Source organism: Elephantulus edwardii, unplaced genomic scaffold (genome assembly GCF_000299155.1).
Source record: "Elephantulus edwardii isolate Elephantulus edwardi_28Jun2011 unplaced genomic scaffold, EleEdw1.0 scaffold00054, whole genome shotgun sequence".
In the NCBI taxonomy this organism is placed as follows: domain Eukaryota; kingdom Metazoa; phylum Chordata; class Mammalia; order Macroscelidea; family Macroscelididae; genus Elephantulus; species Elephantulus edwardii.
In genome coordinates, this window is record NW_006399804.1 from 8656616 (window position 1) to 8673381 (window position 16766).

The 16766-nt window shown below is 40.3% G+C and overlaps 1 protein-coding gene across 1 annotated transcript in view; it reads left to right on the forward strand.

Annotated features, from left to right (window-relative positions):
• Positions 1–16766, forward strand: part of KIAA1217 (KIAA1217 ortholog) — a 456740-nt gene that overhangs the window by 227494 nt on the left and 212480 nt on the right. Inside the window, exon 2 of the mRNA XM_006887104.1 lies at positions 8318–8516. Coding sequence (XP_006887166.1) covers positions 8318–8516 — 199 coding nt within the window. The remainder of the gene's footprint in view (positions 1–8317; positions 8517–16766) is intronic.

Consider the following 16766-nt stretch of genomic DNA (forward strand, 5'->3'; position numbering starts at 1 on the left):
TGCTGTGTCTTGAGCAAAAGTACCCATCAACTACAAAGATTTTGTTAAAATGAAGTCAGAATTTTGATGAGGTTTAAGCTGAAAGCCTTACAAATGAAAGAAATGGGTTAAAGTATCTGCTTGTCATGATTAAATTAACGATGTCAATTAATGAATGCTAGAAATGAGTCATTCTGAATACATTTGCATGCAGAGAGCTTCGTTCTTTTTCCAAATTCTTTGGGGCAAATTGAGCATTAATTAGGATGAAGTAAAGTGTCATTCAGACAGTAAGGCTTTTTCTTTTCAAAACAGAACATGATCTAACGTGATTCTCCCGACCAGGTGCCCCCAATCCTGACAGCATGTTGCCTGAAGTTAGGTGTGCATGTCTATTTTCCGGTCGTGGGCATTTCAGTTTAGACAGCCTTAACGGGACTGAATATGAGAGTGGAAAAAAGTACCATTAATGCCGCCAGCTCTCGCCTTTTTTTCCGCTTCAGTATCAAGACTCCAAATACTTTGCAAAGACACCATAAGAATAAATTAGATCCCCTAGTAAAGCATAATGCACATGGCACACATCTTAGCAAACATTTGTCCATGATGATGAAGTGCAAGCATGTCAGTCTTTTAAAAATTAATGCTGTGCAACTTTGTTACACACGCTCAAGGACATAAATGCACCAAAACTGCATTCTCTTGCCAGCTAGCTACACAATTCTATGAGTTGGTCTTCTAAGGCATATAATTTGAGGGAAATTTCCTAGATGACTCTTTTCCTCATTATATAAACTTGAGTGGTGTGTTTCTTAAAAGTTAGGAAATTTTGGTCCTGAAAGCATATCAGATACTCAACACATTGAACCCATTCCCTTATGGATTAAAACCCCTGGCACTCAGTGAGGTTATGTGTTGACCAGTTTTGTTTAGAAGGTAAATGAGAGCCACAATCTTCAAACCCCTGGTCAAGTGGTGTTACTGCCAAGCATCAGTTCTGGAGAACTATAGACTTGAACTTAAATCCTAGTTCCTTTATTTGCTAAACTTTTGGAGTTGCTTAAAATCTGGCTGTTTTCTCAGTGTCAACTTATATTACGAAGCTGCATGAGAGTTGGGCCCAGAGATTCATTGCTATAGAGTTGGAATTAGACCATAGCTGCTCCTCCATTGGGTTTCTGAGGAACATAAATGAAGATTGCCCATCTTTCTCAGAACTGCTGAAGGACTTGAACCGCCACCCAGAGACACAAAAGAAGCCTTTAGGGTTAATAGCTAAACTACCTGCAGAGTTCATGCACCATCAGAATTCCCCCATGAGAGTTAAACAAGACCAAATAAAAACCAAAACCACTGCTGTTGATTGAATAGACTCCAACCCCAGCTGAACCCAGGTATGTTAAATACCTCCATGGGGTTTTCTTGGCCGTAATCTTTATGAGCCAGGGTGCCTGATCTTCCCTTGATGTTACCTCTGAGTAGAGACAAGCACTAGTCTTTCAGTTCATGGTGGTGGTAGGTGCATGAAATCTGTTTGACTCATTTTCCTGCACCAGCCCACGTTTGATTCCACGGTTGCTGCCACTGTGCTGATCCATCTTGCTAAGGATCTCCTTGTGCAGCTGGTAGTCAAGTGTAATCCGTTACTGCCGCCCAGCACAGTCCAGAAGATAGTTTATTCCCTCTCTCTGCCTTCCTTCATCTTTTCATCACTGGTACCACAAGCAATCATGGAATTGCCCCTATATTTGTTAGAGTTGAACTGTGTACCATGGGATTTTCAAATGACTGATTGTTTCAGAAGTAGATCACCATGACCAGGTAACTCAGCTACATATGACCTTTGGCACTTCCTTCGCCCATCTGATTCCTCCCCCCTGAACCGCCTTTTGTCAGTGGTTATTCCTCAAGTGCCTTCTGCCTTCCCAGCAACAGGTCCCTTTGTGCTTCTCGTCCACCTGTTGGGTGCATATTATCCTTGGCCCCTAAAATAAACCTGAATTGCTTTCTGAGTGTACAAACCATGTGGTGGACTACTCTGTTCACCCCCGTGCCTGCCTAGCACGTTACAGAGCCAGAGTTTCTGTTCCAAATGCTTTTTGATTCATTTCTCCATATACAATATCTGACTCTCAACGTCAGCAGTTCCCCTTGTCTTTTCACTGAATTAAATGATGTCTCAGCAGAGAGCTGGCATTGAAAGAAAGAAGGGTAATGTATGTGAGGAGACTGCTAATCTGCAGGGATAGTTTTCAGAGCAAGCTAATGCTATAAAAAAGCAAGAGCCAGGGTTGCCATTTGGAACTGAAAAGTCATGTAGAGGAAGATTGGGGGTGGGGGGGTGTGGGGAGAAAAATATTGAGGCCTTTTTATACATGCTTACCACTACAGTGACCCTGAACAAGACAGGGACAGTTGATTTTCATTTTCTTCAAGGACTGTTGCCTTTTGCAATGGAAAATGACAAGTCATCAGATGCATCTTGTCTACTGGAGGCAGCCCAAATGACCAAGCAGCCAAGGTTCTTATTGTAGCCAGCTTGCCTCAAGTAATATAATTTCTTGATTATTTTGCTCGGGCCAACATAGTCCCCCTTTTTGTTTGGTTTTTTTTCCCTTAAAGACAGGGATGAAGGCATCTTAGCTTGACACCCTACGGAGCACAGTAACAACATAGCGATTTTATTTCATTGAAAACCACATGCGTTTATCTAAATCTGGGTGAGCTGGGCAGTGATTTGAAGATGATTTTGCTAGTCAAACAGCACTCTCAGAAGGACAAAAAAACTGGATCCCTGTAAACATACTTCAGGAAAAATAAACATGAACTAAAACCACTCTAGGGGCATGGACAGAAAAATTCACAAAAAGAAACTTAATTGGTGTCTTTGCTGCAGAGATTCCCACCCCCAATTTCTGGCTGCAATATTGGTGTGTAATCAGAGCTCATTGGCTCCCAGGGAACACCCAGGGTGATTACCTCCCCAAATCTGCAAAACTTCATCCTTCACTCCAGTGGGGTGTAAGGGAATAGGTACTGGCCTCAGTCCCATTTCCCTTCATGAGAAAGTCCTTAGAGGAACAGCAAAGGAGGGTATGAGGCTGTAGAGTTCTTGTCTAGACAGGCCTCTTTGTACATTTGGTATTTTTAAACTTTGTATATTTTTATATATTTATACTTTTATATTTTAAATTTTGTGTTTTGATATTGTTGAATGAACTAGTTTTCCACTCAGCCATTCCTGTACATTTTGTTTCATGACAATGATTCTTGTTGGTTTTGTTATATGCCGTCAAGTTGCCTGTGACTCATAGCAACCCTGTGTACAACGGCTCTGAGTCCTGCTCTATCTTGAGCCAATTTCATTGTCTCTAACACACCCGCATTACTGCAGTGACTGAGTCCATCCATCTCATGCAGGGTCTTCCTCTCTTGCGCTGCTACCATCAAGTCACCTGCAACATGTAATGATCCAAGGAACAACCTATCTGAACTTGCCCCATCCTGCACCATCCTCGCAATCTCCACCATGCTTGGACCCATTGTTACAGTCTCTGTGGCAATCCATTTTGTTGAGAGTCTTCTTCTCTTTTGATGATGCACCACATCACAGGATAAAGTCCTTGTCCAAGTACTGGCTCCTCCTAACATGCTAAAAGTGTGTAAGATGGAATGTCACCGTCCTTGTCTCAAAGGAGCACTCTGGTTGCACTCCCACCAAGACAGACTTCTTGTTCTTCTAGCGGTCCATGGAATATTCAGTACTGTTCTCCAACAACATAACTCAAAGACAGATTCTTCTGTCATCCTTGTTCATTGGCCAGCTTTATTTTTTAAAATTTGTTTGCATATAGTAATTCTTAAAACAGTTTCACTCATGTACTTTATGTTTTATACAATCTTTCATTTACATTGTTTCATACAATCATTCCTATGCATTGAATTTTAAATCATGAACTATTGACTTAATGCCTATTATTACCTCATCTTTCCAAGTCTCTATTGAATCTTCCCTATTCTTCCAGCCTCCCCCCAATCCAACCACTAAAGTCTATTATTGTAGTGACTTCCAGCCTCCCCCCTTTTCCACACATTTTCCCCTGTCTCATTCTCCTTTTGAACATCTATACATGTCTTAGTGATCCTTCTATTTTTGCAGTGATGGTCTTATGCAATATTTGTCCTTATGATACTGAGTTAATTCACTCAGTATAATGCTCTCTAGACTCTCTCGTGTTACCTATTATTTTAAGAAATTATTGTTCCTAAGTGCTACGTAGTATTCCACTGTGTGAATGTACCACAATTTTGCAATCCATTCATTTCTTGATGGGTATTTGGACTGTTTCCTTTTTCTTGCTATTGTGAATAATAATATTATGAGCATAACTGTACAAATCTCTATTTGTGTCTCAGTTCTAATTTCCTTGGGATATATTACTATCATAGAATAGCTGTGTCATATGGAATTTCTATGGTCAGCTTTTTAAAGATATGCTAAATTGTCTTCCAGAATGGCTGTACCATTTTACAATTCCATCAGCAGTGCATGAGAGTTCCAATCTCTCTACATCCTCTCCAACATTTATTATATAATGTCCTGTGAAACTTTGCTGCTCCTTGGCCAACTTTCAGATGCATAAGAACCAGTAGGAAGTACCATGGCTTGAACCAGGTGCACCTCAATCATTAAACTGCTGTCATTGCTCTTTAACCCTTTAGAAAGATCCTTGACTGCAGATTTTCCTAAGACAATATACCTTTTAATTTCTTGAGTGCTGTCACCCTGGGTTTTGAGTGCAAATTTTCCCAAAGCAATATGTCTTTTGATTTCTTGCCTACTTTTACCCTGGGTGTCATGAGGATTTTTATTCTCTCAGTGTTAAGATTTTTATTCTCTTGGTGTTAAGATGTAACCTGTATTGAAGTTTGCAGTATTTGATCTTCTAAAGAAAGTGTTACAAATCCTCTTCACTTTCAGCAAGTAAAGTTGTGTCATCTACATCATGTTGATGAGTCTTCCTTTGATCCTCACGCCACACTGTTCTTCAGATTGATTGCAGACTGTACAATGCAACAATCTCCTAATTTCCTGCATGTGTTTGCTACTTCCATTCATCTTCCTTCCCTATCCATACCTACATTCTGAGCTTTATCCCTGGGCAAATGCTGTCATTTTGATCACCCATGGTTGGCTGTTCTAAGGAGTGCCTACTTTCCCGATGTTATTGTTCACATTATAGGCCTGTGTATTGTTACACTGAAAGTTGAAACACAGGAGTGAATTCAGTTCCTGGCTTGAGAAGTGTCAACGACCATGAGCCCAAGGCTGTATTTCATTGGGTCTCTCACTTACTCTACCCTCTCCTCCCTTTCTCTAGGACCTGCCCTCACCAAACCTCCAGGCATTGCCTATTCTTTCTGCCTCAGGGACTTTGCACACACTGCAAGCATATCAGAGATGGAGAGAATGGCTCAGGATGGTGCAAGGATCCAACCTTTTGTTCATAGGATTACTCTGAGTTGTAGTTGACTCAGTGGCACCTGAGAGCAATGACAGCAGTTCCATCTGTCTAAGATGCCTTTCCCTCCCAGCTGTCCTTTCCCTTCCTTTTTTTTTTTTTTTTAGTTTAGTATCTCTGGCTGCTCCATCTCCTCAACAGGATTGGATGCATCATTATGCCCCAGTTATATGCACACAGCCTAGAACATTGTGTCACAGACAAGAACCTATATAAATCCAATCTCAAAAATGTGAAAATTAATCAAATCCTCACTTTTAACGTTTCCATCAGGAGGGTGGCATTTTCTCTTTCTGATGCTAGTCATCTGGAATTTGACTAGATTACTCAAGATTAAAGATACAAGCTTAAATATCCACCTGACACCCTTATTTCCCTCTGTTGGATGTAAATTTGCACTTTTCCTACTATTCCTTCAAGTTGTCAGCCATAAACTCATGACCAACTCTGGGCTTCCATACTTTACTTGCTGGTTTCCACTACTCCTTCAGGTTCCGTAATCCACTGAGACAACCCAGAGAACTCATAGAAATGTTGTACAGATGATTATAGACTTACTGTAGCAAAAAAGGTACAAATTAAAATAAACAAAGAGAAGAGTATATTGTTCTCCCACATTAATCATCGCCTTTCACCAACCAGGAAGCTCTTGGAACTTATGTGTCCCAAGCCTTAATTGGCCCCATTGCATAGTCCTGACCAGGGTCTATTGCATATGCATGATTGAGTCATGCTCCCCTCTCTCCTTGAGGTCAGCTGATAATGGCCAGCCCCCAGCTTATCAGCAGGAATCCTGCATGTATTCTTTATGTTTAAATAAGCACAAACAAGCTAACAAACCTACTACCATCAAATCAATTCCAACTCATGGAGACACCATGTATAAAATTATAATGGTTCCATAGTATTTTCCTGGATATAATCTTTACAGAAATGGTCTTTTCTCTTTTGGCACTACTAGAGAGGTTCAGAGTATCAACATTTAAGCTAGTAGTAGAGTGTAATATTTCTCTCTCATCACTGTCAAGCTGGAACCAACTTATTTCTGACCCTCCAGTGGGTTTTTGGAAACTGTAAATCACACAGTAAGAGATTCAAACAACCAGAGAGGTGCTGCATTTTGTTTACCAGTGCAAATCTCTGTGAACTACACCATCAAATCTCCATCATTGCACCTCAGTTACCCAGAAAATTCCAGAGATTATCTTTCAGAAACAAGGGAAAAGGCCAAATTGTCATTGATTAGGTGACTCATAGCATTATAATAGTAGATACTCAATAGCTGTTTATTAGAAGGATGAACGGATGACCACACAGTTCAAAGTTAAACTTCCATATGCCATGGCACTGGTATGCCTCAGAGATATGTTCCAGTTTAGTTGTGAACCACTACCATAAAGCATTGAAGGCAGTCACACAGGTTTTTTGTTTGTTTCACCACAGCCTGTAAAAGTTATAGTTACACTGTGGTATAGTTTCTAAACTCTATTCAGAAAATTTGAAATATTTTGAGAATTACCAAAATATGACTCAGAGACACAAAGTAAGAAAAAAGATTGGCATCTCTGGCAGTTCGAATTTACCAGTAACAGAGAAAGATGAGCAGCCACCTCGTGTTAAAATTGATAGCCACAGAAACTTGGTGGTGGGTCGTTTTGAATTGGAATTGACTTGATGGCACAGAGTTTGAGTTTGAAAAATACACTGCAATCCCAGAGGAACACGGTTCGAATCCACCAGACGCTCTGTCGGAGAAGGAGGCGCAATATCCTCCTGTACCAGTCAGATCTGATTTGACGGTACACGCACACACATACACACACACACACAAAAAAAAGAAAAATTAAAAAAAAAAGAAAAATAGTGTTGATAGACTTGACACCGGATTACTATAGACCGTCACTGTGTAAAAAACCAGTAACGGCAAAACCCACGCAATATCAGTGAAACACAATAAAGTGAAGTGCAATGAAAGGAGGAATGCCTATACACTGCCTTATATTGTTTGTTCTTACCTAATTTCACCAATTAGTTTCAAAACTCTGCTGTCTGGCAGCACTGCGTCTGTTTTCTTATCCCCCACAGGGCTCAGCTGTAGTTAGTCTGTTCAGGGAAGGCCACTGACTTACTATTGGTTATAAGCATTTTACTGATTCAACCTTCTGCCATTCCAGTCATGGTAACTAAGAGAGAAATTAAATAATACAGCATGTGCATTTAATGATTATAGGCACTCACCATTATTATGAACGTAAGTAATAGAGGCCAGACATATTCTTTCTTAAGAAAGTTTTGCCGAAAAATAAAAAAATTCAACTATGCTATAAATAGCTCCCTCACAATCTTACTTTACGGATTTTGGAACAGCCTTGATGCAAGACTAAGAAGGACTGGTGTGTTCATTTCACTCCAGTGTGAGTGCACGATCCTTGCTGCATGTATATAAATGAGCACCATCCCATCTGTTGTAGTAACAACTGTTAGAGTTTGTCTGGCAATAGGAATCAATTTGCCATCATTCTTCCCTATAATGTGACTTGTCCTTAGCTCCTTGTTAGCAGTGGTATTTGTACGGTAGACATGCAGTGTCAGAAATCTTAGCGGAACAGTAAAGGACAATATATTGTTTGCAGAAACCTTCATAACTTTGATCCACTGGGTCGTTCGGTTTTCTATAACCAGCCCTTCCAATGGCCTCCCCCCACCCCCTAGCCACATCGTTCTTCCTGACTAGCAGATCTTGATGACATTGAAAATAATTTCAGTATAACGAGTAACTGTCTATTTTCCTGCTTTCTTTAAAATGCCTTTTGCAGACAAGAAGCCCTAAGCTGTCTCACAGTCCACAACCTCTGAGTTTGAGTGACCCAGCAGAGCATTTATCAGAGGCGTCCGGCGATTCCCTGGAAGCCATGTCTGAGGGAGAGTCTCCAAGTCCTTTCTCCAGAGGCAGCCGGACTCGCGCAAGCCTTCCAGTCGTGAGATCCACCAACCAGACGAAAGAAAGATCTCTGGGTGAGCTCACTTCTGGTGCCTCTTCAATACTGCTTGTGCATATTTTTATACTCTGAACCTCTATTTCCAAATGCTAATTTTATTTTTGTTAAGGGAAAAAAAGACTAGAACATTTCATGGCTTTAATATTAAGGTGTGGCAGGCTTGTCTGTTGAGGGATTAACGCAAGTCAAAGTTATCTTTGAGGCAGAGGGAGCTCAGAACAGGATAAGATTGAAAGCCTGAGCTGAGGCTGGGTCAACCAGTTGCTGTTGAGTCTCTCAACTTACATTGAACTGTGTTTCATACTAGATCCTTCTTTCAAAGTACCTCCGGGGGAGATCTGGTGGCCTAGTGGCAAGAAGCTGCACTGCAATCCCAGAGGAACGTGGTTCGAATCCACCAGATGCTCTGCCGGAGAAGGAGGCGCAATATCCTCCTGTACCAGTCAGATCTGATTTGACGGTACACGCACACAAAATAATAATAAAAAAAAAAAAACAAAGTACCTCCGGGTGGACTTGAAACTCCAAAGTGGGGGTTATTATCTGAGCTCCTTAGCCATTTGCACCTGGCTGAGGCTTACCCAACTAAATCAAACTCTTGTGCTTTTTAAACTACATTGTTGCTTAAGAGCAGGGGTCCTGGAGTGGAATATTTTTCTTTGTGCTCAGTTGGAAATGAGCTAGGTTCTGGTCCTTTTGGAGATAGCCTCTGATTTGCAAAATCAAATGAAGATAAACAAATGCTTTGCCCTTCCCATCCCCCCTACCTAGGGAACATTGAATTGAGCCTGTGGATAATAGAGCCTTTGTCTTGAAGGCAGGAATTTCCCCCATCCCACAAAAGCATTTGGCTTTGCAAGTAGATGCTTGCTGGATTGGGGAACTGAGCCTCAGGACAGAGCGGCAGCGGGATGAGGTGGCAGCCTTGCTCACGTGCCCAGCTCTAGAAGCACACCTTGCTTTGAGAGCTCAGCACGTTAAAAAAAATTTTTTTTTCTGAGAGCTGTTTATTCTTCCAGCTCTGCAAGGGGAATTTCGGCCCATAACTTTTTACAAATTCTGCCTAGACACAAAGGAGCACTATGAGAGAGGAATCAGAAGCGTGCCAAAGCCAAGGAGCTGTGGTCCTACAGCATGAGGCTCTGGGCCAGACCAGTGGGGTGGGCGCTGCCCTTGACCGCCTCTTTTTAGCTGATTTGAAAGTGTCGACCCAGCTGCACCTGGGCCTCATGGTGTAATTCAGTTGACCTGAAGTGATGAAGAAACAGGAAAGTGTGAGTCATGGAGAATCTAAATGCAGTCTTCCTTCTACTCCAGGGAGGGAGGGTCTTGCTCAGCCTTGCTTTTGGAAAACCCCCTTGGGCAGGCTTTACTTAAGCTGCAGAGACCTGGCTTTGGGCTCCTTCCCCAGAGATCAGAGCGTCACTGCACAGGGGTGTCCAGGACACCCTGCAGAGCAAGGCCAGGCAGTGCAGCTGTGACCCCACGGTGACCAGAGACTCTGCCCTGTCACCTCTTGGGAGCCTGATGCCATTTAGAAGCCTTCCTTTATTTTGAAATCTGTACATTACTATGTTAATCTTGATCCATACAATTTTAATAAGCTCTCCCACAAAGCTATGTTGATTCTGCCCTTACATAACATTTTGATGCCAGATATTTTATTATTATTTTAATTATGAAAATAACGCATTGAGATATTCTTTATCCTGATGGCTCAAGTTCTGGTTCTCACTTTTTTTTTTTTTTACACGTGAGGTGAGTGGCTCACTTGCCTCATCCCAGTGTCTACCCTACCAATCCCCCAGGGGCCTTAGATATCAAGGCTGTAGTCTCCACCGAAAGAACTCCAGTGGCCAGGACTGGAAGCCTGACTTCCACACATGAGCATTTTGTCACACTAGATCCTCTCTGCTCAAACAGGACAGGACAGATGGGGGGTCCTGTGGGTACAACCCTCACTGGAAAGAGGCCACTATTCCTTCCATGGAATGGATGAAAACTATTCCTCTCTTTAGGCAGCCTGTGTCTAGAGATAAACTTGCCCACTTAATAATTCTTCCACTTGCATAATTCATCACTTGGACGTACTTAGGAATTTTGAGGGATAAAGGGAGACTGAGAACAGTACATGTAGCAAAGGCTTTTAGAAGGCACAGAAAGAGAAAACTGAGGGAAGTTAAGCCCTTGTGTAAGTAGTGGTCTTTCCTTACCATACTAGGGTTCAAAATATGAGCTTATTATTTGGGTTCACAACACAATGTGCTATGAATCCAGTCATCAAAACTCTCCATTGAGCTTATCATTTGGGAAAGGGTCACATGACAGCAAACGTAAGTCCTTTCTGATGTTAATGGCTATCTGGCCTTTTTGGGGGATTAGCCAAGCTCAGAACTCTGATTTATACTATTTCCAGATTCCATTGATCTACCATCTCAAAAGTTTTATCTCCAGATTAGTGGTTTTCCTTCCCTCTCCCCCTATCTTGAGTCAACTGAAATTCTCCCCAGTCTCTCCATGTCTCCTTCATGCTATCATCCGTGCAAACTAAGAACATCAGGGGGAGGGGGAAGAAAAAAAGAACAAAAGCTTGAAAATGTCTTTCCAGTACAGTTTGGTTTCAGAAATAATATCCATGAAAAATTGTCCCGTTGATATTAGGTCTGGAGTCTTAATGATGGAGTAGTTTCCTTTTAATCATGGTGCTGTCTTGTAAATGCCTGTCTGGAATGTGACCATAGGCAGGGGCTGATGTCTGGCCACTCCAGAGCCAGCCTTCGGGGAAAGGGTAGCCACAAGAAGTTCCCACCCTTCTCTGAACCCTCAGGAATTTGAAAATAAAGCTCATGTGAAAACAATAACAATGGCAGCAACTTCCTTCAGGGTACAGCCACATTTCTTTAGTCAACAAACTCTGAATGGTTAAAGTTAGACACTTCAGCCATCATCCAGGCACTAACCATTTCATTAACAAACTTCCTCTTAGATGCTCAAAGTCCCATGGAGCTAGCAAACATGGTGTGGGACGGTTTTAGATGAGCTAGAGAAGAATCTCTCCAACTTTATGACTTTAGATTCTATGTGCAACTTGGTACCAATCATTCCCTGCAGGACGTTTTAAGGAAAATAAAGTTTGTGGATGCTAGAATCTGCCACTTGTGGCTGCGTAGGCAGTTAGAGCACAGATTTAGATGTTCACCCATAAGTGGGAAAGCCAGAAAACTTTGAAGGCTATGGTGAGAGTCCTTGCATATTAAACAAATAAAATTCAGGTACATGAAAACAAGTATATCTTCTCATTTACCTGATATTTGCCATTGTCTGATATTTTCCATCTCATCAGATAGTTTCCATTTATGACAAAAGTAAAAAAAAAAACCAAACAAAACCATATACTGTCTATTTTATGCATTAATGACACACATATTTCAGTAATAATTGCAGAGGGATGAGGCAGAGTAGGCCTGACTGATAGTTAAGGTTAAATGGTTACTTGGCTGGCTCATGATTGCCTTTCATTTGGGAGTTGTGTAATGATGTAGTCACTCTGCATTTTGTGATCTGACATAGTTGTCTTCCTTTTTTTTTTTTTTTTTGCATAACACCAATTTATATATTTATATTTATATCCAACAACCTAGTCTTTACAACATAATCATGTGGATAAGTGAAGAATGAGTATATTGGTCTGAAGAATAAAGAAAACATGGACACAATTTCTTTTCCTTTGTAATTACTGGTAGGGATAAAACATGTACTATTGCAAAACCAAGATTTTATAGGAAAGAGTTTGGGAGTAAATAGATTTGAGGAATATCTTGAGTTTGGTGGGTTTTTTGGTGTATTTTATTTTTTGTCAGTTTCTATAAAATAGAAGTTAGAAAATGTTCTCTAGCATTAAAAGCAGTGTTTGACCTACATGGACTGTGGTTGGGTGCCTATGGTGAATGGGCTGGCGTCATTCACCCTGATACCCCACCACCCTCCTTTACCTTGAGTCTTTATTTACTACTAGGGCTGGAAAGTAATCATCATGGATTGTCAACTATTCCAAGTTCTGGAAGGTGGAAAGCAAGGTCATTGTGCAAGTTATCAGTCTTTCTTTAGCATGATTTGCCAAGGATCCTAAGTGTTGCTAGAATTAAGAGTTGTGGTACAGGACATTCTATTAATCAGATTTTAGGGTTCCCCAACAATCTTGGAAGCTTCCTGATCAGGGTCACATTGGTGTGGGGTTAGCAGCTGTGCACAGATTTGCCCAGTGTCGCAAAAAGCTGCTTCATGCTTGGATGGTCCTGTGGTAGCCTAGCTCTCCAGTGAAAGTTTAGTCCAATGATTCTGTAAACTATTTAACAAACCATTTTCTTAAAACTTTTTTTTTTGTGGTTTGGGCAAAAATTTTCAGAGCAAATTAGTTTTCCATTCCACAATTTATATGAATTTTGTTTTGTGACATTGATTGCAGTTGCCACAATATATCAACACTCTTGTTTCCTCCCTGTGGTCCATTTCCATTCATTATTTCCTGGCTTGTCTTGTAGTCTGGACATTATTTTTTTGGTGAATAATGCCCCTTTAATATTCTGTGGTGTGTTGTTTGGAAAAAAAAATGTGTTCCTTTCAGGTATTATTTTTCTTCAAATTATGAACCTACCTACTGCCAGGTTATAAGTTGAACCACGGGAAGAAGTTTAGTTTTAAACTTGAAGGAGGTCTAAAAGTCATAATCTTGGAGGTTCCACTAATCTCTATCATACCAATATTGTAAGTTTGAGAGGATTTTTAGTGATTTCAAGGTTTTATTCCACCTTTTCTCCTATCTCAGACCCTTCTAGTGTGATTAGAACAGTCAGTAGTGGTAGTTGGACACCCATCTTGTTGTCTTAGAGTAGTGGAGGCTGAGGTTCACATGGTCCATTAGCACTTGTATTTGTTGTTACATGTTGTTAAGTACAACTCATAGCGACCCTGGGAACAACAGTTCTGAACCCAGTCCTGTCCTGTGCCATCTTCATCATCTCTGACATACTTGAGCCCATTGCTGCAGTCACTGTGTCAACCCATCTAGTTGAGGGTTTTACTGGCCATCTACTTTTCCATGCGTGATACCCCTTTCCAAGCAATAGCCCCTCCTAATTGCATATCTAAAGTATGTGAGATGAAACTTAACTATCCTTGCCTTGAAGGAGCACTCTGGCTGCACCTTCTCCAAGATATATCTTATTCTTTTGGCAGTCTATGGGATATTCAGTGTTCATCTTTTAATATCACAACTGAAAGGCACAGATTCTTTGTCTGTCATCCTTTTTGATTGTCCAGCTCTCAGATACAAAGCAAGTGATTGAAAAGACCATGGCTTGAATCAGGCACACCTTAGTCTTCAGACTAACAGTACTTTGGAGAGGTCCCTGACCACAGATTTTCCCAAAGCGATACAACTTTTGATTCCTTAAGAGTAATTTAATAAATCTGTTTGCTTAAATTAAGTGGTAGATGTTCAATTCTCTGTGGGATCTAATTTACTGCTTTTATTTAAAAAACCCCAAACAGTGTAATTTGCTTACTTCAGAAAATATGAGTACGTGAAGGAGTAAAGCTTGACAATGAACTAGAGGTGTGGTTCTTCAAATTGTATCCCTTGAAATTCTAGAATTTTATGATTTTCTCTACTTCTAATGTTTCATTTCCACTTGAAAAATATTGATGCAGCACTGCTTAAAAAATAAGTGAGATCAATTTCTTTATGTAATTATGAATACTTGTTATATTTGGTGAATTAAAAAGTTTGCTCTTAGTTTTGTGGGGTTCTCCCCCCCCCACACTAACTTAGTGGATATCTTGAAAGGTAGGTTTTGTAGGTGGAATCAGCCTTTAGGTATAAATAGATTTGAAGCTAGGAATTAGACACTTAAAGGAAAAATTTTAAAACATATTTTGATAATATTAAGCACTCTTTTGTGATTCAAAACTATCACTCCTAATTTGTCCTTTGTAAACTTGAATTTCATAATCTAAAGTTTTCAGGGGGAAGAAAAGTGAAATACTTCTCCAAGCTTAGTCACTTACTTGACATTCAGTGTGTGCATAAAAAATTATTTAAAAGGTTGTGTAGACCCATGACTTGTTTATGTTGCTTCACAAAATAAAATAATTCTAATATCTTTAAAAACCCCTTACTATAAAAATTCTTGCATTAAAAGTCTAGATTTTTTTTCTCAGATTTTGAAGAAATCAGTTAGTGTACCATATGAGGAGTTTTACCCTGTGCCAGTATCTCTAGGATTCCTCTGAAAATAGGATTCATCAAGGAAAAGATTCAGGTTAGATGAGTAGAGGATTTGAGTCTCAGTTTGATTCTTAACTTGAAACTTAACTGCTGTAAGATAAGCACCTCAGCCTGCAGGGTACTTCCAACTGGGGGAAAACAGCATCCTCGAAACAGAACCCAAAGGGTGTTGAGTGGAGTAAAGCTTCTAAAACCCTCATTTGTTGATATCTTACAATTCAAAATGAGAAAAAACAGCCAGAATGTAGACTGTACAAAATGTGAACCTAATATAATAGGAAGTTGCAAACAAACACTTCTAGGTGATGAAACACGTGATGAGAGATGTTACTAAGCATCTTTTTGTTGCTGTTGTGTGCTGTTGAGTCAGAACCAACCCATAGCTCCCCCTCCAGTGGGTTTTCAAGGCAGTAACTCACGCAGGAGGAGATTGCTCATCCCTCTCCCAAGGACCAGCTGGTGAATTTGAACTGTGTACCTTTGGGAGCCACAAGAGCTCCCTTACTAAGCACCTGGTGAAATGGACTTAGCATTGGCCATTATTAATCAAATATTCATATATTCTACTATGCTTGCTTGACAAATTAAAGAGGAATAACATTGTATTCATAATCAGAAAGAACATTTCAAGATCCATCCTGAAGTACAACATTGTCAGAGGTAATATATCTATAATAGGTATATATTGTTGTTGTTGATTGCCATCAAGTCAAGCACAACTCATAGTGACTCTATGAACAAAAGACCTTATGCCGTTCTATAACTATAATAGTTTCTCCGAGTTCATAGAGTTTCCATAAGCATGTGGTTTAGGAAGTGGACACCACTCCTGCTTCCAAATTTGCTTTACAACTGGGAGCTCCACCAAACACTGTTCACATTTGGAAACCATTATGGCCTTTGACACTCCAGTGGCACAAGGTTCAGCATCACAACAAACCCAGATTACCTCAGTAAAGCAAATTGACAAAGAATGACATACGAAGTAGAAGAATGTTCCTCCAATATATAACGACAATGAGCTCTGTTGGCCTAGTGACAAGAAGCTGCGCTGCAATCCTGAAGACATGTGGTTCGAGGCCACCAGTTACTCCATGGGAGAAAGATGATCAGTCTCCTCCTGTACGATTAATTGCCTCTGAAAACCCACTGAAGGGTCAGCTATGGGTCAATTCAGACTCTACAGTACACAACAATAGTCTCACTTAATAGTGGTTAAGTGCCATCAACTCGAATAAACTCATAGTGATCCTATGAACAAAAGATATGAACTTTGTTCTATAATTAACATTATTTCTCTGTGTTCATAGAGTTTCCAGAGGCATCTGGTTTAGGAAGTGGATGCCACTCTTGCTTCCAAACCTGGATAAATCTGGAAGCTCCTCTAGACAGTGTCCATGATGGGTAACCATTCTGGTATTTGACACAACTATGGCACAGTGTTCAACATCACAGCAACTCTAAGTTACTTCAGTACAGCAAATAGACAACTGCTATAAAGATATATCTATATCTATAAATTGACAAAGGAAGACCAGTTAATATGACTTAATCAACTTACTGCACCAAATGTTATTAGTAAACATGGAAAGTTAAAGATTAAATATGCAATCAAGATGCATTGATCATTTATTACTAGTGACTGGAAAGTGAAACAAAGTGTTTCTGGAAGCAAAGAAATATGGCTTTGCTGATAAGAACACCTATGGAAGCAGCAGTTTTGAAATCAAATGAAGTACTGTGCTGGGGAAAATCTATTGCAAAATATACTCAAGCAATATTATTCAAAATGGGTGACCCTGGAGGACATTATCCTGAGTGAGGTATCTCAGTCACAAAGGGACAAATGCTGTATGGTGCCACTGTTGTAGAATGAGACTGGCATCGGGGTGGGGGTAAGACTGAGAAAAACTGGATGAAATATGTTTACGGCATTGAAGTCTATGGGGGAGAGAATAGTCTAAAAGTATTATATTTTAG